This window comes from Colletotrichum truncatum, assembly GCF_014235925.2.
Source record: "Colletotrichum truncatum strain CMES1059 chromosome Unknown Contig_0002, whole genome shotgun sequence".
Lineage (NCBI taxonomy): Eukaryota > Fungi > Ascomycota > Sordariomycetes > Glomerellales > Glomerellaceae > Colletotrichum > Colletotrichum truncatum.
In genome coordinates this window covers 5,403,543-5,426,236 of record NW_027222399.1, presented here as the reverse complement: position 1 = coordinate 5,426,236, position 22,694 = coordinate 5,403,543, and the positions used below count along the sequence as shown (strand labels likewise).

General features: G+C 48.9%; 7 protein-coding genes across 7 annotated transcripts; 3 read left to right on the top strand and 4 right to left on the bottom strand.

Moving 5' to 3' along the window:
• Window positions 1–2,485: 2,485 nt before the first annotated feature.
• CTRU02_204436 (uncharacterized protein) lies at window positions 2,486–2,854 on the top strand (the record flags this gene model as incomplete). Its single annotated transcript, XM_036732652.1, has 2 exons — window positions 2,486–2,526; window positions 2,575–2,854. The coding sequence occupies 2 exons, from the start codon at window positions 2,486–2,488 to the stop codon at window positions 2,852–2,854; spliced, it is 321 nt and encodes a 106-aa protein (XP_036575629.1).
• A 983-nt stretch (window positions 2,855–3,837) lies between these two features.
• CTRU02_204435 (metallo-beta-lactamase family protein) lies at window positions 3,838–4,889 on the bottom strand (the record flags this gene model as incomplete). Its single annotated transcript, XM_036732651.1, has 2 exons — window positions 3,838–4,458; window positions 4,521–4,889. The coding sequence occupies 2 exons, from the start codon at window positions 4,887–4,889 to the stop codon at window positions 3,838–3,840; spliced, it is 990 nt and encodes a 329-aa protein (XP_036575628.1).
• Window positions 4,890–5,958: 1,069 nt separating this feature from the next.
• CTRU02_204434 (fungal specific transcription factor domain-containing protein) lies at window positions 5,959–8,492 on the bottom strand (the record flags this gene model as incomplete). Its single annotated transcript, XM_036732650.1, has 4 exons — window positions 5,959–6,417; window positions 6,462–6,759; window positions 6,820–6,894; window positions 6,979–8,492. 4 exons carry the CDS (start codon window positions 8,490–8,492, stop codon window positions 5,959–5,961), a joined length of 2,346 nt encoding a protein of 781 aa, XP_036575627.1.
• Window positions 8,493–9,319: 827 nt separating this feature from the next.
• On the top strand, window positions 9,320–11,134 carry CTRU02_204433 (major facilitator superfamily transporter; the record flags this gene model as incomplete). Its single annotated transcript, XM_036732649.1, has 4 exons — window positions 9,320–9,485; window positions 9,540–10,139; window positions 10,198–10,649; window positions 10,712–11,134. The coding sequence occupies 4 exons, from the start codon at window positions 9,320–9,322 to the stop codon at window positions 11,132–11,134; spliced, it is 1,641 nt and encodes a 546-aa protein (XP_036575626.1).
• A 493-nt stretch (window positions 11,135–11,627) lies between these two features.
• CTRU02_204432 (phytanoyl-dioxygenase) lies at window positions 11,628–12,772 on the bottom strand (the record flags this gene model as incomplete). Its single annotated transcript, XM_036732648.1, has 2 exons — window positions 11,628–12,468; window positions 12,519–12,772. 2 exons carry the CDS (start codon window positions 12,770–12,772, stop codon window positions 11,628–11,630), a joined length of 1,095 nt encoding a protein of 364 aa, XP_036575625.1.
• A 667-nt stretch (window positions 12,773–13,439) lies between these two features.
• Window positions 13,440–15,200, top strand: CTRU02_204431 (X-Pro dipeptidyl-peptidase C-terminal non-catalytic domain-containing protein; the record flags this gene model as incomplete). The annotated part of the gene is made up of 1 exon (XM_036732647.1): window positions 13,440–15,200. The coding sequence occupies one exon, from the start codon at window positions 13,440–13,442 to the stop codon at window positions 15,198–15,200; it is 1,761 nt and encodes a 586-aa protein (XP_036575624.1).
• A 605-nt stretch (window positions 15,201–15,805) lies between these two features.
• On the bottom strand, window positions 15,806–17,183 carry CTRU02_204430 (uncharacterized protein; the record flags this gene model as incomplete). Its single annotated transcript, XM_036732646.2, has 3 exons — window positions 15,806–16,134; window positions 16,200–16,846; window positions 16,927–17,183. The coding sequence occupies 3 exons, from the start codon at window positions 17,181–17,183 to the stop codon at window positions 15,806–15,808; spliced, it is 1,233 nt and encodes a 410-aa protein (XP_036575623.2).
• Window positions 17,184–22,694: the final 5,511 nt, after the last annotated feature.

Here is a 22,694-nt window from a genome sequence, read left to right as displayed (position 1 = left end):
TTCTATTTTACTTATTTATCCTATTTAGTCTTATCTAAGACTTAGTAGGACTTACAAAAGTAACTAGCTAAGAATGGCTGCTTGCTAGTTTAAACATATGATATTCAGATCCCTATGGAATACTCTCTTTAACCTTATCTAAAAGTCTATTTAGTTAAAGAAGATTCTAGTCTGATTTATAAGCTGCTTTATAAGCTAGTTGACGTATATACTTACGTATACTAAACCTAGCTTATAGCTTCCTATATTAGCTATTATAGGCGACGTTATACTACTATATAACTAGCCTAATTCTCTCCCTTAGCTAGCTATTAGTTCCTCAACCAACTCAGCTTCAATATAAGCCTATACATTCTTTACTATTAAAGCCCTACTTCATAAGTACAAGTTCCCTTACTCTAATACCCTGTTATAAGGATATCGTACTATCTACGAGATTCCTACCTACCGTTCCAACAGACTTCCATAGCTCTTCAGCAATCAACTTTGTATTCATCCTCAGGATACTTTCAGCTTACCTTCACTGCGAATACTTGTTGAGCCTAAGATTGATCACCTTAGCCTCTGACTACCGATCTACGACACAGCCTACGACCTACGAACCAGACTTACGACACGACAATACTGTTTACTAGCGTCAATCCCCAACTTCTGTTAGCAGACCCTACTGTCGGATAGCTGACCGTAACATTAGGGCAGTCAGGGCAGTCAGGGCAGTCAGGGCAGTTAGGGAAGTTAAGGCAATTAGGGCAGTTGGGGCAGTTAGGGCAGTCAGGGCAGTCAGGGCAGTTAGGGCAGTTAGGGCAGTTAGGGAAGAGGCAGTTAGGGCAGCTGGGGCAGTTAGGGCAATTAGGGCAGTTGGGGCAGTCAGGGAAGTTAGGGCAGTTAGGGCAGTCAGGGAAGTTAGGGCAGTCAGGGCAGTTAGGGAAGTTAAGGCAATTAGGGCAGTTGGGGCAGTTAGGGCAATTAGGGCAGTTGGGGCAGTCAGGGCAGTCAGGGCAGTTAGGGAAGTTAAGGCAATTAGGGCAGTTGGGGCAGTTAGGGCAATTAGGGCAGTTGGGGCAGTCAGGGCAGTCAGGGCAGTCAGGGAAGTTAGGGCAGTTAGGGCAGTTAGGGAAGAGGCAGTTAGGGCAGTTAGGGAAGAGGCAGTTAGGGTAGTTAGGGCAGTCAGGGCAGTTCGGGCAGTCAGGGCAGTTCGGGCAGTCAGGGCAGTTAGGTATTAGGGTTAAGGGGGGAGGCGCTATAGCTATAGCGAGGTAAGTATTATAGAACACTATAATTATAAGTAGGGGATTACTACGGGTATAAGCCGGGAGTCAGACTTTAGCAGGGTTCTAGGGTTGACTTTTTATGGGTATACAGGCACGGGCTCCATACTTACCTAAAATTTCTAGCCACTCATATCTTATCGATAACACACCTTAGTGGAGACATTAGCCATATTAGGCAAGTTCTACCCCTCATACCGTATACCTACTAATTTATTGAATTTTGACCCAGTGGTCCCTGCGGACTGCCGTACTTGGCCCCACTAAACCTCGACCGGTATACGAACGGATTCACAGCGGTCAGCCTTCAGACGGACGCCATCAGTTGTCCAAAGATTAGGCCAGCTTTTTTGATATTGAAGTATCTGGAGTAAGTATACTCCTGACGTGCCTCGATAGCAAAGCAAAGTCGCTTGCACAAGAGCATTCGCTTCATTATGAAAAAAGGTGCTAGAAAGACGGCATCCAGATGGACTGTTTCTTTAATCTCGATCTTCTCATTTTTTACCTTATTGAGCTTACCGGATTAAATAGAATACACTTAAAACCTTTGAGGAGCCACTCCAGCCCACAATCCAGGCGGAGCAAACTTTATTTAGGCACGGCACTGACGACTACGGAGAAAGTAGAGGCTAATCCTTTGCCAAAAAGAGCAAGCCAACAGTTGAGACCCGGTTAATCGTTCATCTGTAGTCATGTCTTATTGGGTCGGGGATACCAATGCAAATTTGGATATCGAACCAGCAAAAGCTACCTGTTCAGCATTGACAGAAGTTTAATCGAGTTTTGTATCAGCAAGGGCGGCGCCTTGTTTCACATAAATAACAGTCGGCATCCTACATAAGAATGCCGTTAGGAGAACCGTTAAAAGATGTCACTGAGTCAGGAAAGTTATGCCTAAAGGCGTCGTAGATTGAGCTACGCCCACCTGTGACGCAGTAACAGGCGTTCTGCTGAGGCGTACGCCGAGAATTCTATTTGTAGATATGGCGGGTCCAATTGTACATATAAGATGCTAAAGCGCTTCAATGAGTTGATAAATAGTTCCCTGAGGTCTTCGACAGTGGTGCTTCTGTTTTTAGCGTTCACTATTTCCCGCGCCCTGTACTCGGACCAATCATTGCTAAGAAATCATTTGTTCTTCTTTGGAATTAAGACTTATTGTTAAGACAACTCAATCCCGTCACGATTTCAAATTGTACGAAATTGTAGTCAAAATGAAGGCCACTTTCTTTACACTGGTTTTTGGTCTCTCTAGGTAAGTCGCACATGGGTTTGGGTTTAACAGTAAACTAACCTATCCAAGTGCTGCACTGGCCCAGCAACAGTTCCGTTGTCGCTGTGCGGACGGAAACGACAACAACGTTCCTCGCATCGGCGATATCTGTACATCGAAGGGTGGTCAGCTTGAGCAGGGCCGAGACGATCTCTGTATCAAGATACCCTCAAAGTTCACAAACGAGGACTGTGCCAAAGTACAACAAGGATCAAGAGGGGATTGCATTGATGAGCCTACTGGCGGGGGAAGTACTGTCGTCGTCACCGCAACTGCTGCCAAGCGTGCTTTGCAAACCCCAGACGTGTAGAGACGGTACGGAAAGAAGTGGAGAAGATGTTTTTGCGACTGCATTTTGAAGCTGTTGATTTCAACCTTGTGAAAGATCAGCAGGGGATTTAGAGGTTGCCTACCTGGTGCATTAGACTTTTTGACCTGCAAATATTGGATACCTTACTAAACAAAATAAGAATTAAATCCCATTAAGTCTACTTTTTCTCTTCGTTAATTAAGCTTGAGCCCCTTGGTACTTGTGATACTGTCCATTGAAATCTGGTACCAAATGCAAGTTTTTCATCCGAAGCAGCTATAGTATCACTCAGTCATCATTGGGAAATCACTTTTGGAGAGGAGCTTCTTTGTATCCTAAATGTGAAAAGATAGTTTGAACCTCACAGCATAGAATTCAAGGTAAATAGCCGGTAATGAGACAGTTCATTGCGCCGCTGTTAGAAGACTATCATTATTCATCCTTTATTCCTTAGTTAGTGCCGAAAGGTTAAGCAGTACTTTGGAGGTCCATGATAAAACTTTCCGACCCTCTGGGTATGTACATCTTCGTGATCATTTGCCAAGAAGAACAGAATATAATAGATAGATCACAACTACTTCATGTTCGTATATTTGGCTAAGTTGGACAATTTCTTTGTGTTCACTTGGTGAACGATTGATTCTATGTGTCGTAGTTAAGTGCTAAAGTTCCAATTTGTGGTTGTCTTGCTTGTTTATGCGAAGTAAATGTTGACCTAAAATCAGACCTTACAATACTTTCCCGTATTCGCTCTCTTATTAGACATGAATCTTCATCGTTGTCAGGCATGTTGAGCACGGAAATTGAGCAGAACAGACCTGATGACATGGCGATGGAGTTGTGATTGAATCTGTTTAAGTACAGAGAGGGTAAGAAAATACATGTGATGATTTGTAAGTGAAATAACATCGAGACTGATGAAATGGCGACCGAAAACTTGTTTACGATGCCTAGGGTCTTGTGCTAGAAACCAAAACCACCATTTAAAGTTGCCAGCCATCCAGAACCTTGGTGTCGTTGAAAACGGTCAAGTCCATGTAATGAATTTCCCGCGTTCCGCCCCTACCAAAGTTCTCCGAAGTAATGTTGAGCAAAGTAGCAGAGGTAGTTGAGGAAGTCAGGTTCGTCAAGCCAGGGAATGCCGCATCAATCAGATGAGAAATTTGCTGAGGAGTAAAAAAGTCCGCGCTCTTGCTCTCGATATTCTTCTGAAAGAAGGAGACATATTTGCGGGTGTGTTCGACGTCCTTCGTTGCGCTAAATGTATCGGCGGACAGCGCGTGTCCGGGAATGACCTTTTCGGGCCTTAGACCGGAAATAAAGTCGAGGGTAGCAAGCCATGACTGGGTGAGAGCAGGTGTGAGGAGGTCTGCGAGCCAGGCGTGCATCTGGTGGCTGTAGACAACGTCTCCCGCAATCAAGGTTTTAGAAGACGGAATCCAAAACATGGCCTCGTCCATCATGTCACCTCCCACAGGCTTGACAATCTCAATAGGGCAGGCTTCATCGCCAGGAAGAGTGAAGAAGGAGAAGTTGTAGGCGGTTGGGATCGCAGGTACCGGGGCAATGATTCCCTCCCCGTAAATAGCGGACCAGTCCTTGGTCTGTGTTACGTAGTAGTTAGCACTGCATCCAACTTTGGATTATGTCAGACTTCGGAACCAACCTTGTTCAAAGCCTCATTCTGGATCCAGTGAGTAGCTTCGGGGATTGCGTAATGTTTGGCCTCGGGGAACTGTTCTAGGAATGCCTTTCCACTCAGGTAGTGGTCGGGATGGCCATGAGAAGTAAAGGCTGCCACGAGGGGCTTATCGGTTGTGTTCTTGACCCAATCGGCCAAAATCTTGGCTTGCGGAACGGCCATGGGCAGGTCGACAATGACAGCCGCTTGAGAACCGACGATGAGTGAAGATACTACATCGAGAGACAGGCCTTGGTTCACATGGCTCTGTACTTTCAAGCTGCAATTGCAAGAAGCGCTTGCGAGTTTAAGGGCGGCCAACAAAGTGGCAGCTGTTGCAAGGTTTCGGATCATGTTGTCTAAACGGATTGGTTGCTTGTTGTCGTTTGTTTACTGCGATGATCAAGCCAGTGTTGGTTTGATGTCTGAGTATGTGGATGCTTCATAAAAGAAGATGTATTCAATCGCAGGACTTTCATGGTATTTATGTCTCTTTCAGCTGCCCCCTTAGCAAGCTACTGTCATACTCGAAGCACACATTTGCAATTTGGTTCCGACACTCTAGCAGCATTCTCTATGACACCAGGATTACCAGTCATGAGTGGTTGCTCAGATACTCAGATGACTGTTAGCGTTGAAAAAAACGCAGTTAAACAGGTAATTTACAGATCTTTAAAGAGTGCGGAACCAATCTGCTCCCGTCGGTACAACTGTTTGGGGCTCTAGAGATGGCTTTGGTGGAGATTAGCCACCCGTGAAATTAAGCTCTTCAATGCCGCTCTTACTAACACAGTGGTTTCTCACTAGGCTAACTAAAAAACAGAGACAGTGGGTTAAGAAAAATCACTTCCTCGGGGACTACATCCGTAGGGTCACGGCATCTCCTTGCCATGATTTAAGGTTGCGAGGTCCGAGACAATCGCGTCGCTCCCGAATGCTCGGGCCGTCTCCACTTTCCTGTCCTACGATCAGGTAAGCAGCCCTGGGCTGGTGAGAACAGCTTGATTCTGCTCGGGGAAGGAACGACTATCTCTCCTTCCCTCTATTCCATCCAAGCTCAATTTCCCCGGTTACCAGGCTCACGCAGCCTCATCTGACATTGAGGGCGGCGATCCACCACAACCAATGGCGTGGTGGCAGAGTGGTCTAATGCGCAAGACTTGAAATCTTGTTCCCTCGGGAGCGTCTGTTCGAATCAGGCCCACGTCGTTTTTTGATTCATTGGAAACTGTCTTATTTTTTTGGGGTGTTCTAGTTCCGTTTGGTAACCCATGCGTCTTTTAGCAAACAGTGACGCGGCATTGGAGAACTTGAAAGAATGTGATTTGGATTTTCCAGCCGAGTCTCCCAGAGTAGTTTGGCATATTTACCGGTAGGATCAAGATGCCTATCAGTTTACAGCATATGAATAAGCTCACTGTTCCTAGAATTGGTTGGTCATAAGCTGCGAAAAGCAGGCCCAATCCCACCCCACCCCATCAGACACACTAGGAGACCATTCATCCCCAGGCATGGTTATCCCAGAACCCATTTGATCGTAGCCAAATTCGCCTTCGCCAGGCAAAAAGTAGTTTTGGTTAAAAAGAGGCGTCGCTGCCGACACTACAGACGCAGCGCTTGCGTCCTTTATCTGGGCAGATTGAGGCCCAGCCCAGGTAGTTGGTGTTTGATTCAGATCATGCCTTTGGATTGGCAAGGAACTGTCTTGATTTTCTGCTCTGTTTGGTAATGCTTCTTGGAGGGGTTGCGCAGCTAACCGACTAGGAGCCGGGGTGGCTTGTTGCAGGATCCCATCAACTTTTTGCAATAGACTATCGAACATGTCGTCGCTACGAAGCTGCGAGTACACTTCTTGCATTGATTCCGAAGCTGTTTTAATAAGCTTTGGAAAAACAAATTAGCAGGACTTCTGGGTACGAAAATAAAGGTAGTATTGCTCACATGAAAGTCCATCGTCGAAATGCGGGACTCGGGATGGGTTACGATGTGCACTGCCAGTGTCACAAAAGCATTGAGTGCAGCCAACAGACTTGGAAAGACAGCATTAGACTGGGAGTCCAGTGTTTCCACAAGTATTCGGAGTATCTTCCGGGCTGCGTTAGCAGCTATCGACTGCCCGTTCCGAACGATGTAATCCCACGGCTTCCCTTTTGCAATTATGTTAGCACCAGAGTATATCGCCTCCTCGCTAATGAGGAGACTGTTGCGGGATAGGATGACAAGACTAAAATGACAGTGTGAGCTGCAATAATTCTTCAGTAAGCATGGTTGTTTGAGAACTTACGCGCTATTGTAGTGAACAGATATGAAAGAAGCGTATGGACAGATTCTGGAGCCGATTAGGATGTCTGAAGTTGGCCTAAATGGTATTTTATCAGCGTCAGAATTTCTCCAGTTCGTCCTCTAACTCTACTTGAGACAAAGATGCCGATTGAGATCTCACCGTAATTCGTCAGGCACAGATTCGCCCCATCTAGTGAGCAGCAATTGAGCCTCTCCGGTCGTCTCTACCTTTTCAGTAATGACAGCCTGGAGCGCCGACCCCGTTACGCCATCCTCCTTCCTACTGACGATGACTGACTTTCGGCCAATCTCACTGAGAATCCTCGCTAGATCGACTGTAACCGCGAATGCTTTTTCTTTCGATGATGCTCCCGATTCTGTGAGTGCTGCGGATTCTTGTACGTAGGGAGGGTAACAGTCATCATCATCAATGGTCGATAGACGACCCATCTCGAACGCCAAAAGCTTCTCAAACGCGTAAATTCCTAACCAGAATATGCGGCGCTCTTCGTCGTTAAGCGCATCTGGTTTTCGGTTCTGACATTTCCGGACACAAGTACGTGGTTTCTGCAAGCGCAGCGCCGTAGCCATCGAGACCCCGATACTGAGTGTATTCCAGGCCCCGGCGCAATCGTCGTAACAAATCATACACGCCGCTAGTAGCACAGTTGCTCGCACATGATCGACATCGTTAATCGTGATCAGATATCCGAGCAACGTTTTGCAGTAGTCGAGATATTTCTTCGGCTCTACAGTGGTTTGGAAAAGTGGTCCCGCTGCAAACCCAATGCTCCAAACCATGTACATCTGGACCAAGACGGCGACCCCCCTTGCTTCAGCAAAGTCAATTGGTGTTAGATCCAACGCCAAATCGAGGTCTCGCTGGAACCTGTCATGGTTGAGCAGAGGAAAGAGGACATTGAGGCCGTCAAAGAACCTGGCCGCTAACAGACGTGCAGGCCCAGCTGGAGGAAAAGGGCAGATTTCAGAAGAGAGGAGTGCCCGTATGCGGTGGTTTGCGGAAGGATTGTTCACGCGAGGCGGCAGACCTCTCCTGTGTTGAAGATTCAACCGGCGTGCGGCGAGGTCAAGCCAGTCACCCAGTATCTCCACGGATGTGCTGCCACGGCTTGGTCGAACTACGGGTAACTTCCCTTGAAACTTTCCATTGCCGTGACTTGAAGGTTCCTCTTCTTGGGCGACTGTCGGAGCGGACGTCGAACTTCTCGGTACCGTTGACTGCTTTACAGTGTCGTCATGTGTGCGGTCTGCAGCTGATGGAGAGCTCTTGAGGCATTGAGTGGCCGTATCCACCGAGCTACCGCAAATTTCGGTTTCTCTCGTAGACTGCGGAGACGCGTACGCCCCGGCCGCGGCGCCCGGTGTGGATGACGGAAGAGATGAGGTGGATGCCCGAGACGTGCGGCGTTTAGTCTCGCGCCGTTGTACCTCAATTCCGGGACGCCGTCGATCGGTAGTGACGCAGTCAATCCCAGCTGCGATGCATGCTCTACATGACGGCTTCTGCTCGTCGCAGCGTGTCTTGCGGTTCCGGCAGTAGTTGCAGGCGAAATTGATGCGTCTCCGCTTGGTTATCGGGCCAGCGTCCGATGCCGACGGGTCAGCGAACGAATCCACTGATGTGGATACAAGGTTCGCGCAAGAGGATGACATGGCCATATCAAGATCTCTGAAATTGCTGTCAGGCAATGTGACGGACTATAGGCTGAAATGCCGCTCCCGAACTATGGGACCGATCAGGACGCGGGCGGGTTGGGCATCGGCTGGAGAAAAGCAAAGATACCGAAGCGTGTCGTTTCGCCAAAAAAGATACATTAGGGTTCATGTACCGAAACAGAGATGCGGCTTTGCACAGGTTGTGCGTTCTGAAGGGGTGCGTTTCGGCGATTCATGTGGATGCCGATGAACCGGCCCCTCATTCCGTCGACGCTCAGATCTTCCGGGAGGTGGGGTATCCATGCAAATGCCGCGTTGACAGATCTTCTCACGTATTGCCGCTTCTGTGAGTGGCTGATCAGGTGTGTTCCCCATGTTGTCCCCATGGGGTTAATCTCAGTGAGAACGTGGGGAAACTTAACCCAGTATAACTATCTGGTTGGCTTGCATGCAGTACTACTTGCGGTATAGAACTGGAGGTGTCGTTTCTCGCATTGTCGGGATCTCGTGTGTCTGAGCCGAGCCGACGGTGAGCACGTAGGGTGGAGTTACGATAGCAACTAAGGGCCAATACGACAAGAAGGCACACTTACAGACGCCCAAATTTATTGTTATAGAACTGATTGAAAGACAGCAAGAAGGTCAGGAGAGATCCTCAGAATGTATTTACATACAAAGAAACTTTAATATGCTCAATCGCCCCTGTGCTTGTCACTGAGTCAGAGCACTCGCTTCACCTCTAGCCCGACAAGTTCTTGAAGGTTTCAAAACTTTTCCTGTGCTGAGAAACAATCAAGCGGTTATGGTCTTTGAGAGACGCTATAATGTCTGAGCTTCCAGTGCAAAAAGATGATGAACCCCGTGTCGATACCTTCGAATCGCCCGTCCACCAACCCCATGCAGCACACGAGAGCCAGGCCCATGGCACCGTTCAACTTCTCCAGGGAGGTTCCGTTGTCCTGATTCCCACCCCAAGTCCGGATCCAAAGGGTGAGATCATGTTATGTCATTGGAAGTTGATGGAGCACTAATATCGCGAGATAGACCCTCTCAATCTTCCAAAATGGCACAAATACCTCATCATATTGGTTGTAGGCTCATACTCCGCCATCGCGGTCTTGGTCACCTCAGGCTTAGGTGCGGTATTCCCATCAGTGTTAAAGGAGTATCCACCTGAGGAGGCTGGCCGAGCAACAGACCTATTGACCTATCCAACACTATTCATGGGCATCGGCAACCTGTTTTCAATGCCGCTTTGCGTTACTATCGGACGAAGACCAGTCTTCCTGGCATCTTTGGTCCTGATGGTTGTATCTGGCATATGGTGCGCCTTTTCGGGTTCACTGAGCAGTCATATTGCTGGACGCAACTTTTACAGCATCGCTGCTGGACAGAGCGAGGCCCTAGCACCTTTCATAATCGAGGAGATCCACTTCCTTCACGAGCGTAGTGCAAAGCTGTCCTGGTTCATCGGTGTTCAAACTGTGGGCACAGCTGGAATGTTTGTTGCGACTGCTTACATCGTCCCGGCGTGGGGTACCAAGTGGTGGTACATTATCGTCACGCTCATCAACGCCGCCATCCTGGTATTAGCCTTTTTCTTCGCGGTAGAGACTAAGTACAACCGACCTAAAGATGCTGACCGTAAGTCATGCGGAGCTTTTCTTTCAAAATTCATGTGTGCTAACACTACCTTCCCAAGGCGGAGCTGTCCACTTAAAACTAGATGACCTGGGGAACGTCTGCAACAAGGGCGACACAGAAATGGTCTTCCAAGTCACAACCCGAGAAAACCACGTGCTTCAACCGGAAGTGTTTGGCAATAGGACATGGCGATCCGATCTGAGGATATTTCATTTCAAGCCTGAGTGGAGGCAGACTCTTGTCTTCTACAAGGAGACGTTCCAATCGCTTTGCCTGCCCAACATTGTATGGATGCTTCTCATTAATGGCACTTTCCTGGGAATCTACATCTATCAAGCCTCGACGTTTGCGACAATTCTAATGTCCCCGCCATATTCATTCCAGTCGGAGTGGCTGGGGTACGTTCAACTTGTTCAGGTGCTGGATTGCGTTATTATGGTTCCACTTCTTGGATATGGCTCTGATATTCTTGCTCGAATGATGAGTACATGGAAGAATGGCATTTTCCAGGTATCTTAGCCCCTTTTCATGTGCTAGTACCAAGAATGAGGCTAACAGGAAACAATGTTCAGCCGGAGTACCGATTGGTCATCCTGAGCATCCCTATTGCTTCGGCCATCGTGGCGTGCATCTTGTATGGTCAAGCTGGCGCGAACCCCGAAAGCTGGCATTGGATGGCCATCGTAGCACCATATCATGTGGGATATTTTGCTTTCTTGGGAGCCAACCTGATTGGTATCACCTACGCCATCGATAGTTTCCCGAGCAAAGCTGGCCCTCTTCTGCTGGTCATTTGTGCCGGTCGTGGCTTCATCTCGTTTGGTCTCAGCTATTCTACCGTGCCGCTAATTAACCTGACGGGATACAACGGTGCGATGAACATTTTCGCCATTATATCCGGAGTGCTGGGAGCCATCACTATCCCTGTGTATTTTTGGGGTGCTCGTATTCGGATGTGGGCAACGAGGAAGCTTTGGCCTGAGTTGGCTCAATGAATGTTGTCTGAGGTTTAGGGTCATCGGAGCCTTATTATCAGTGATTTTCACAGATGCAGAATGAACTTTTGTTTAGAAGCTCATAAATGCGTATCTCATCTTTACACTTCTTGCCATCCTTCATAGACTATCAAGCATAAGCTGAACTGCAGCTGATTTCACGTCCTTCAAATCCGGACAAAACCGACCCCGTTCATTGTAGATACAACTGATGTCGTTACGTAGCGTTGGGATTAAACAGGCCAAAGTAAACATTAAATTTTCCCTTCCTGAGACTACAGGTTTTTGGCCGACTACCATGCACATTTGCAAGTCGTAGGACCCTCTTGTATCAACCCATTCAGCAACTACACCTTCATCAGCACAATGAAAATTCACATATAAAAGATCATAGTTGATCTCAAACAAAATTTCGAAGAGGAACTATTTTCATGATAGCAAATTCAGTATGAAAGCGACTAACTATTCAACTTCCCCCAAAACAACAAGACAATCAAACTTCAATGGGAGCGTTCTGGATGTACGGAATACCGGTCAACCTGAACCCTCTCTCTGACAATCTCGGCACCTCCCTAGGCTTGCCCGTATTATACGGACACGGCTCCCCATTCCTCTTCACCGGGATACCTCCAACATGCATAGCATTAGGCCAATGCGTCGTGCTCTGCAAGTTCTCAAAAGCGCCCCTCTTCCTCACCAAATCCTCCTGCGTCGCCTCCGCAACCGGCATGAAGCACGTATAGACACAGAACCGTGGCCTGTCCCCCTCAGGGCTAAGATTATAATGCGGCGTCCGGCTATCCCACAGCAACAAATCGCCCGGCTCAGCATTGATCTTGACCCACTCGCACCCCTTCTCCTTCAACCACTGCATGCCTTCCTCGGTGAACCCGTACCACTCCTTTGTCCAAGCCCACACGCGGTTCGGCTCGTCTTTGAAGGCTTCGTGGAATTCTTCGCTGAGGAGGTGCGCGCCCTTGCAGACGATCAGACCACCGTCCTTGTCGCCGTTGGGGAGAATATTGACGAGGCCTTGCAGACAGCGGAAACCAGGCTTTTCCGGGTCCTGGTCCTGGTGCGGCCATGGTTTGTTAGGCGCAACGTCGGAGCGGTTAGGGAAAGCCATGTTGACGGCGTCGAAGGAGACGATGAGGTCTTGTGTGTCGTAGACTTTCTCAAACGCGGAGACGAGGCCTGGTTCTTGGCGGACTGCCCATGTGAAGGACTCGTGGGCTATACCGTAGCCCAGACACATGCCCTTTTCAGTTATGATGGGGAGGTTTGATTCCTTGACTGTAGTTGGATCGTTACGGTCGAAGCCGAGACCACCGGCGCTAAAAGGGTTTAGTTAAGACGATGAGGGAAGGAAATTGAAGAGGCTTACAAGTTCTCTAAGAACGACATCATTTCATCGCCATACTTCTCGGCTCTGTCGCGTGGGATGGCGCCTTTCACGACGACGTAGCCATCTCGGACGAGGTCATCGCGGAAGTCTCCGTGCGTGACGCCGTCTTGAGAGAACAGCTTGTTAGGTCCAGCTGGCTTGGGTATGAGAGGGGCAGATGCCATTTCCGGCTTCTTGTTTGCTGAGACCGTGATGGTCGCGGAGGAAGAAGCGTAGTCTGTGGCAATGACCATGATGGAGGAGACAAGGGACGTGGGGTAGTCTTAAGGTAATAGCCTGTAATTTCTTGAAACTGCGTCAAGCCGAAAACTTTGATTGCAGTTTGGCTTCAGCAAACAGACTGTTTAGAAGAGGTACGTTGACACATGTTTATACTACTGCTCTCTGAATTGTTGTCATCCGATGTTCCGATATTGTGTCACACAAGACAACCGTTTAGATGATCATCTGCAGATTCAACTTTTGCCTCACCAGATCCAAGGTAACTTCCTCCAACCAGACTGCCTAGCTTTACTTGCTCTGTTGCTACGGCACGGAAAGTCGTGGAGGATTGATGGTGTTCGGGACGGAACCATCGGTTCGGGCAGCCTTCGTGTACTCGGTTCGGGAGTTAGTGGGGCTCTCGCGCTCCGCTCCCCGAACTCATATCGAATTTGCGGGAACACTGGTCGTCAGGAAGCTGTCACGAGCTTCATCACGGAGAATCAACGCGGCTTTTGAAATGTTTGAAACATTCATTCATACATTCTTAAGTCATAAATGATTGAGACAGCATCATGTTTTTGAAAGCAAGTCCCAGCCTGTTCCGTATTTACTTCACACCCCTGGTCAAATCGTTCGAGACCACTTAGACCAGAATACATGAACTGAAAGTTGTACACGATACGGAAATTGGCCATCATGACGTCTCTCGACTTCAAGGTGCCCATTGAACCTCTCAGCGCTCCAGTAGTTGGACAAGATGGTTACACGGGTCTTAACCCGCGCTCAGAAACCCTTCCAAAGGGCTGGAAACACCCTCACCCAGACTCCCGTCCTCTGCCCTGTGACATTCTGGTAGACCATGACGTCGCCATCACCGTCCGCGACGGTACAACACTATATGCAGACATTCTCCGCCCACCCAACACCATAGAGAAAGTCCCTGCGTTGATCTGTTGGTCCCCCTTCGGCAAGAAATTCAATGGCCTCATGTCCCTGGACTACATGACACCATGGAAGCTCGGGATGCCATCAGGCACGCTCTCCGGCCTCGAAAAGTTTGAAGCCCCGGACCCGGCGGACTGGGTGCCTCGCGGATACGCCATCGTCAATGTCGACACGCGGGGGACGTTCGACAGTGGTGGCACAATGGTCATCATGGGTGCGCAGGAGGCTGAAGACGGCTATGACACGATCGAGGCAGTCGCTAAGATGGACTGGTGCAACGGGAAAGTCGGTCTAGCAGGGAACTCGCACCTCGCCATCGCGCAGTGGTTCATAGCCGCCCTCCGACCGCCCAGTCTGAAAGCTATTGCTCCGTGGGAGGGGTGCGGAGATTTGTACCGCGAGCAGTTTGCGCGAGGCGGCATCTATGCCGGAGACTTGTTCGACGAGCTCATCGTCAAGCACATGCTCAAGGGCCGCAACGGCCTCGAAAGCTTCCGGGAGATGTATCAAAAGCATCCGCTCGCCAACGCGTGGTGGAACGATAAGAGACCCGACATGAAGAGAATTAACGTCCCGACGTATATCACTGGTACGTGGACGAACACGATGCACGGAATGGGTGCCATCAGGGCTTGGTTGGAGGTTGACACGGCGGATAAATGGCTGAGGTGGCATCCGTGGCAGGAGTGGTTTGACCTCTGGGGTAATCCGCAGGCCAAGGATGAACTTTTTGCCTTTTTCGACCATTACCTTAAGGACGTCAATAATGGGTGGGAACAGACGCCGAAGGTGAGGATGGCACTGCTGAAGTTTGGGAACAAAGTGCCGCAGGCAATTGAGAACATTGTCGAGGAGGAGTTTCCGCCGGCGAGGACGCAATATAAGGTGTTCCACCTAGGGGAAGGAGAGCGTCTGCTTGAGAAGAAACCAGAGAAGACGATTAATGTCAGCTATGATTCGACGTCTGGCGACAGCGTCGGTTTCAAGTATACCTTTACCGAGACAACGCGCATCATGGGGTTGCCCAAGGCAGTCCTGTACATGTCCTGTTCTGACCACGACGACATGGATGTGTACGTCATGATACAGAAGCTCGACAAGGACAGCAAGCAGATGAAGAACCTCAATATCCCCTGGAAAGGCATTCCTGTCAAGTCGTTTGACGAGTTTACGCCCGAGCAGGAAACGGAAGTTGTACTCTATAAGGGCCCCGTCGGGATATTACGTGCTTCACATCGTGCTATCGATGAGGCTAAGAGCATGCATCCACATTGGCCGTATCATCAGCATGAAAATGAGGAAAAGATTGAGCCAGGAACGGTAGTGAGATTGGACATTGGGATCTGGGCTACTGGGATTGAGTTTGAGGCTGGAGAGAGCCTCAACGTTGTTGTCAGTGGTCAGAGTTTTGCAGTGAATAACTTTGGAAAGGATCATGGGCTGAATCGGGGACATCACATTGTGCATTTAGGAGGGGAATATGCGAGTCATGTGGTTCTCCCTTTCGTGTAGATTTGATGCTGAAGTCCTTATGGATTGTATCGTGCAAGGTATACTAATGAATGGTTTCTGGTGATGATAACCTATTGCTTCATTCACTGTGCTCCTTCCTATGGTTTCTACGCATGCAGCCGTCCGGTAATAAAAATGCATCAGTCTAAATGCATATTTTTTTTTTTTTTTGCAAAAGACCTCAAGACTCATGTTATTAACATCTCACCAACCAAGTTTTCATCGCTTGGTTACAACTTGTATTTTTATTTTCAGTCCATTGCGATATTAAGACTGCTTTCATTTTCCCTTCCTTACCATACTTGATCCAGGATAAGACGTCCAGAACTTGCCAAACCGATAAACATTACCTGACCAAAAACATCATCTCTGTTGGGTTCCTCATCTAGAAATTACAATAAGTCTCATCACAAAACTCATCTTATATTACTCCGTAAGACGGGGGAAAATGGTGACATTCTTTATTCAGGTACGGTTGTTATTTAATGAGTCCAGATAAATACAGGGGCATTGAACCCTTCCTCTGATATCGTCTGAAACATGAGATGCATCTTGCACAATAGTTGTCTTTTGCCTGCGAGTATTTGTAGCTATATGTTCACAACTCAAGGCTGAGAAGATGAAGCAGTCGGTGGATTTCCGGCCTCAGAATGGCCAGTCTGTGCTCCCAACGCCGTTGTAGGTGACAACGTCTGGTGGGCGGAATGAAAAGATTGAGCATCAGATGTCATGCTATCATGACGAGAGACGCCCGCTACAGTTCCAGTTGCGGATGAAGATCTCGCTGGCCTTGGCGACGATACTCTGGCGGAAGCTGCCTTCAGAAGTCTCTTCTCAGCACGTTTCTCTTTGCTCTGCTGCTTATGGAGTTCGATGAGTTGCTCGTTGCTCGCACCGTCTTCCCTTGCCTGCGTCTCAATCTGTTGCAGATCCTCTAGAGATTTTCTCTCGGTCAGTCATGGATCTCCATGAGCACAAATGGAAAAGCAAAAAGCTAACCTTTTGTGATAATGTGTCGTATAGGAAGTAAAGGTTCCGAAAGCTTATTAGAGATTACGTCCTCAAGCATCCATTTGCTGCCAAGAACGACATCAAAGGGCAGGCTACCGTCATGAACTAGGAAGTCTGAAGTTGTTGTGAGTGCCTGGTTCTCAGAAAACCAGGTAACAGTAGCCTGGCCCAAGGGCTCGAAAGGAAGCGGGGTTTTGCTTGCTCCGATGAATTGGCCGAGATTTCCGACTACCTCATATGACAAGCCAGCTTTGCGCAAAACCTCAACACTGATCCAGTTACGCCGACTTCCCGTGTCAAGTTTCACCCGCGTTACGACATCGCGTTTTTGTCGGACCGGTATGATGAACGGGAAACACATGGGATCTCGTTGAAAACGCTGACCTCCAAAGTGTGAGCGAAATACGTCGCGGATTTCTTCAATCTTTTTCTGCGTTTGTCCAGGAGACAACTCAGGATAGTCCTCCCTCAGCTTTCCCGCGGTTCTCCTTATTTCTTCTTCTTCAGCACCACCATCTGTGAGTCTATTCTCCAGTGAACGAACATCATCCCGCATCATTTGGTTCTCCGATACATATTGATCGGATACTTCGTAAAGAGCCGCGAGACGGTCTTCGACCCGTCGCAGGGTCAATCTGCCCAGTATAAGTGTTAGAAACGTTTGTTTCTTGTATGTATCTTCCATAAAATCGGTGGGAACATCCTATCTACTTACGTTTGCTCAATGTCCCGTAGATAATGAAGTAGACCCTCAGCTTGATCCGCAATTTCATACAACTTCGCCACAACATCGGTGTTGGGCTTGCCTATGAAAGTCGTCTGAAGCTTCGATCTCTTTTCTATCTTCTCAAGGATGGAATGGATGTCAAGAATCTTTTCCAATTCATACAAAACATGTCTTTCAAATGCAGGACGAAAGATCCCCACAAGCTTGTCCTCGTCTGTATCTAGATACAGGACCTTCAAGGACATCAATGGCGTTTCGATCCTTCTTAGAGCTACCGCGGTCTCCGGATCATGTTCGAAGCTTCTTCTCAATGAATTGCTTATCCCCAAGGCTTGCGTAGTAGCAGATGTCACTGCCAATAGCCTGGCCGTTATTGATTGAGGACCCATTTCAGTGACAGAGGAGGCTAGAGGTTGATATTCAATGGCAAGACAGGCAGGCCACAGTAACGCCACAAGAGGGATAAAGTACAGTACTTAGCAATAGCATACGTCTCGACATGCAAATTAAAGACGCAAAGATCGCGGACCCCGCACGTAGATAATGTAATGAGTCGATTGCACGTGATGTATGCAGGCATAATGCAACGTAAGCGGTAAGCCTGTCGTTCTTCCATACCTAAAATGTGATAAGCCTAAGAGCGATCCCATCAATGACAGCTAGAGTTCTCGCTTTAATGGTTTTGGTGCCAATCTTATCCATCGACGATGCACTTTAGCTTCGTGGACTTGTACCATGCTATCATCGGGCGGTTCAGCAAGGTTCGTAAACGACGAGTGCCAATTCGGACAGATCAAATGGAGATGAAAAGCTGACACAGCAACTAATCAGTCTGCTGAGAAGGTACGTGATGGTGCGATTCGGGACTACGATGGGAGAAAACTCCAGAGGTTCAGTGACATAGCAGTTGCAGCCTTCTCGGCAGCTCTCCCGACACTGGTTATCCTTGTTCTTTACTTTGTGCAGAACATGATCCATCGCATAGGTCTCGTCATTGTCTTCACCACCATCTTCTCAGTGGCGTTTGCAATGTTCACAGGGGCGAAGAAGGCCGAGGTGTTCGCTGCGACGGCCACATTTGCGGCGGTGGAAGTTGTTTATATAGGGAGTGTGGCCTCTAACGATAACGTTTGTGTCTGCTCCCCAGGCTCTGGTCAAACTCAGTAGTTCTTAATACACCAGATTGATTTTGTGTTTGATTCTAAGCTGATTACCACAAACAATCATCACATATAGAACATCTAACTGATGCTGGTTCACGGACTGAGTATGCATGACATTGTCCAGCTTAGAAAGCAGTTGAATAATTGTGTAATGAGATGCGCCAGTATTACCTAGAAATGGAGCTTGGGCCAGGTGTTCAAGCTGGGCATAATGGGTCACGAATGGAGAGGAACGGCGGCAAAGGCTGACGATATCCCGGATTACAGTTAAGTGCTTGCATGAAATGAAATGAAGCCTCAAGCCCGGCAAGCCTCATTCCTGTACCCAGCCTCCTCGATCCTAAATGACGGAAGCCACTGTATCATCTCAAGACATTCAACTTTCTTGTCGCAGGACATTTGTCTCACTGGCTGTCATCAGTCGGACACCCTGGAGTAGATGGTATTTGGTGTCAGGTTCGCGCACGCGTTCGCGTTTATCGCGTATTCATGCAGGTTCGGCTGAGTCGCCAAGGGCAGGATGCGACATGGGTGGCCGTAGGACGGCGCTTGAGTATGTCCTTTTGCTCTAGAGCTGAGGAGGCCTTGGATTTGTTCGGCTGTGGCATTCTCAAATGACGTCTTGCTGTGGTGAGTTGGTTGGGATGAACTCCATCACTATAACTCAACCCACTAGCAAAGCCTAAGCAAACTTTCACAACAAACTTTGAACAGTCATTTAGTCGACTCGGAACTGAGTGTGATGGGAGAGCCTACGGCCGGGTACGTCGCGCGCCGCCAGCCCAACGGGAGGACCGATGCTGTGACTATCATCTGGGGCGCGTCGCACGACATCCGAGTCATTACGAGACAGAAAGATTTGCAATTCATAGAGGCCGGGTATCTGCCGATCGAGCAGAGTGGTCAAGTTGGGCGCCGACGCGGAGAGCCACGAACAGCTGGACAGAATCTAAAAACAGGGTCAGCATGGAGGGTATCCACAGCAGCAGCGGAACGTTAACCAGATTCCGGGAACGCTATTTGGGCCCGTGGTGGGCGGCCACGGCGGGTACCCCCGGAACCCCTGGAGTACATGGCAGCGGGCGGCGTTTGTCAGGGGGGCTGAATGCCGGCTGGTGATGAGAATTCCATCTTACTCAAGTTCATACTCAGGCTGAGAGAAGTTGGTAGGTGTTTAAGGATAAGACAACCGTGGGTTCCTGGCACGCAAAGACGATGAATAAGGCGGGTGGCTTGGAGATTTGGGGACTATGGAAGCCCGGGGTGAGCCGTTCCACGCGGCGGTTGGGCCGCGATATAATGATTCGAGGTTAGTGACTTTGGATAAGTAGCTAAGGGACGGCTAGATGCGACGGTGTTGAGTCAAGAGCCAGCGGCCGTACTACGTCGTAGACGGTGGGGATTGGCATCGAGATACAGCCGCCATCCATGGACATTGATTGTGCAACGCGGCTTAATTACTTGTCTCTTTTGGGGCGAAATAGTGGCCAAAACCAGGACCCGATGTGACCTCCTTGGTGCCGGCAGCTGCAGATCTCGGGCATCGGCGGTGATGAAGCGACAGACAGGCTGGCTGGGCTGTCTGGATTCTCATGGATTTGTGATATGTAATAAACAGGCGTACCACAAACTGCCATCATATTTCAGTCAAGTCAGCAGGTACAGAGTAGTTAGGGAGTGTCTAGGAATATACCTTCAACACCAACCTCTTCAGAGAGATGGCTTTTGAAAAGCAACGTCTTTCTCCCTCACCGGATCTAAAGGGAGCCCCTCCAACCCCTCAGCCCCTTTTGCGAGAGTGTGTGTGTGACGGACACCCCTTAAAAAGTGCACGGCATAGGTGGGTTGCAGCCGGAGACTGGGGGAGACCTTGTTTCCATCACATTGGAACAGTCGCTAATTGGGCTTTCATTGTTGGAAGATGCAGGAGAAGAAACAGAAGCAGGGGTGACAGATCGGGGCAATTGGATGACACAGCCTGGGTGGACATTTTTTGCTTATTTTGATGCATAGTGGGCGCATATGTGCACAATCCCTTGCATAAGTGGGCTATTGAGGGCGTTTTGTGCAGCCGCCGTGGAAGAAGCTTGGGCCTTGTACAGGTTGTTAGCGCAGCCCTGCTTCCAAGTAATGAGAGGCAGTAAGCACACTAGCACATTAGGTACCTATATTCCAAGGTAGCTCTCTCTTTAAGTTTCCACAGCTGCTATTTACATGTACCCCATCCGCAGGAGCACCAAAAAAAAAAAAAAAAAGAAATGCGAGATTGACAATGGTTACTGAGGGTCATAGCGAAGGGCACCTGATGTATGTGATGAAAGATTTGACAGCTGAGCTACCCTGGCAATGGAGCTGGGATGAGTTCGTGGTTGGGGGTAGAAGAAGATGCCGTACAGATATTATCAACGAGAGCTTGGTATTAGCTCCATAATGCTTCGTAGAGGATGAGATGAAAATGGCCAAAAGGGATGCAGAAAACTAGTGTCCCGTCAGCATTGGATCGCAAAGATGGTTGCTCACCTGGAGATTTAGCATTAGTGGATTAGTGGACTGGTTGCCAAAGCCACCCGCTAAAGGACTGCTAGTGTTTGATGGGTGGCCCACACGATGCACTAACAACAACAACAACATCAGCCCAAGGAATCTCCGTCTAGTCCTGTTCCTGACTTTCGTAGGAGCTCTGCTCTGATATGGACCTCAACCAAGTCGCGCTCTCCGAAGGCGGCCAAGCACCAACAGCCAGGACAAAATGAGGCGTAAGCACGGTTAGCTGGCTGGTTGGTTGGCTCGGTTATGTGGATTGGCCCAATAACTACAAGGAAGGGGAGAAAGAAAAACACGCGTTGACAAATGGAAAAAAAAAAAAAAACATCATGACTGGGCTTAGTGCAAGCCCTGGCTTGCTCTTTCCGTCGTTGGGTAGACGCAATGGCCATAGTCTGATAGCTCTAGTAAGTGCAATCTGATGGCAATGATGCTCTTGCCCTGCCTGGCCTTGCTCTTCCCTTTCTTATTCTTACCTCATTGTGGTCGTGCCTTCCTTTCCCTTCGCCAACCCTTGCTTGGCCTGCACCTGCCATCTCATTCCTCTTCTTCATCCATCTCCAACATTCCTTCCCTGCATGCCTTTGTGCTTCCTTCCTCCAAACCAACCAACATTAAACAACCACCACGCCTTCCCCCTTCTTAGTGTATACAGACACACCCTCCAATTCTTGGATTTACAGGTCCACGCTATCTCATCCCCACCCCACTTTCTATCCTTGCACCTTCTATTATTTATTCTCCAGGTAGTGACAGTCTTGCTTGCCTTCCTGGACTGTTGGACAGGGCTGTCTTCCGCTTCACATTGCAGCTGGATTGGATCCAATCACAGTCTTTCGGCAACCCCAGCTCTTCTTGATGCTTGCCTGCTTCGTTTGCTTGGGAGGCATGAGCTGTGGGTCGTCATTGCACTGGTCTTGTTCTTCCCTGTCTACCCCTACAAACCCCTACAAACCCCTGCACCTTGCCTGCTCTTACCCCCGTCACCTTTGTCTCGTTGCATGAGACGTCGCCTGCCCTCTTGCCTCTCTCTCTCTCTTTCCGATTGACGGCCGAGAGAAATGCGGTTTTTGCACCTCCGTCAGCCATTCTCGTCGTCTTCATGATTCTGTCTCGCCAGTCCTCCTCTCTAGGAAAAGGTCGCCCATTTCCACCGTTGACCGGCGTCGCGCCTTTTTGACGAATCCTCTTGTCAACCGCGCATTCCCTGCCTTCAATTGGACGAACCCCACGACAACCTTGTCTCCATCATCGACCGCTCGCCGTCCGATTTCCCAGGGTCCAAGGGTTCCCTCGTAGCGAGGCCCAGCTTTCGACCGAGTCCACCACGATAGGTCCTTGTCTAGCCAGTTCGTTTCTTAGACGACGCTGTCGACGTTGTTGTCCTTCGCAACATCAGCGTCAATATTGACCGCGATTGAACCCGCCGTTGGCCAGCGTTATAGACAAATACCCAACAGCCAGACCGACACCTTGTAGCACGATTACTCTTTTCAATTCAAGATACCCAGCATTCTTTTCCTCCTACTTCTCCAGCCTCCTCCGTCAGGCTGACTTTGCTTCCCACCGTTGTTCCCATCATCCGAGACATTCTAGTACTACACCTAACTTCAATTGAGACATTCTTGTGCTGCAACAATCGAAAAAAACCTGTGGCGGGATACACCCCGCGACAACGCCCAACACTGCCACTATCTGCAGATCCAGCGGCCAGAAAAAAGAAGCAACTTCAAAATCGCCTGATCGCTCTCTTCTTTACGGCCACGTCGGCTCATGGCGAGTTACTTGACGCCTCTTGTCTCAGCGACTACTCGGCATTCCAAAAGACACTCTCAGAAAATTCAGTTACACGCGTACTGCGGAAACACCCATCACTTGCCGTGATCAGCAGTTGAAAATTCCATCCAGTGCTGCAGAAACTAGGTCCTTGCCTGTTCTTCGCAATAGGAGCCTCCATTATACCTTCAAAGCGCACCCACCGCGACTCAAAATCTCTGCAGCTATATTTGCTCTCTTTTTTGTTGCACCGAAGCACAGGGTTTCCCCTTT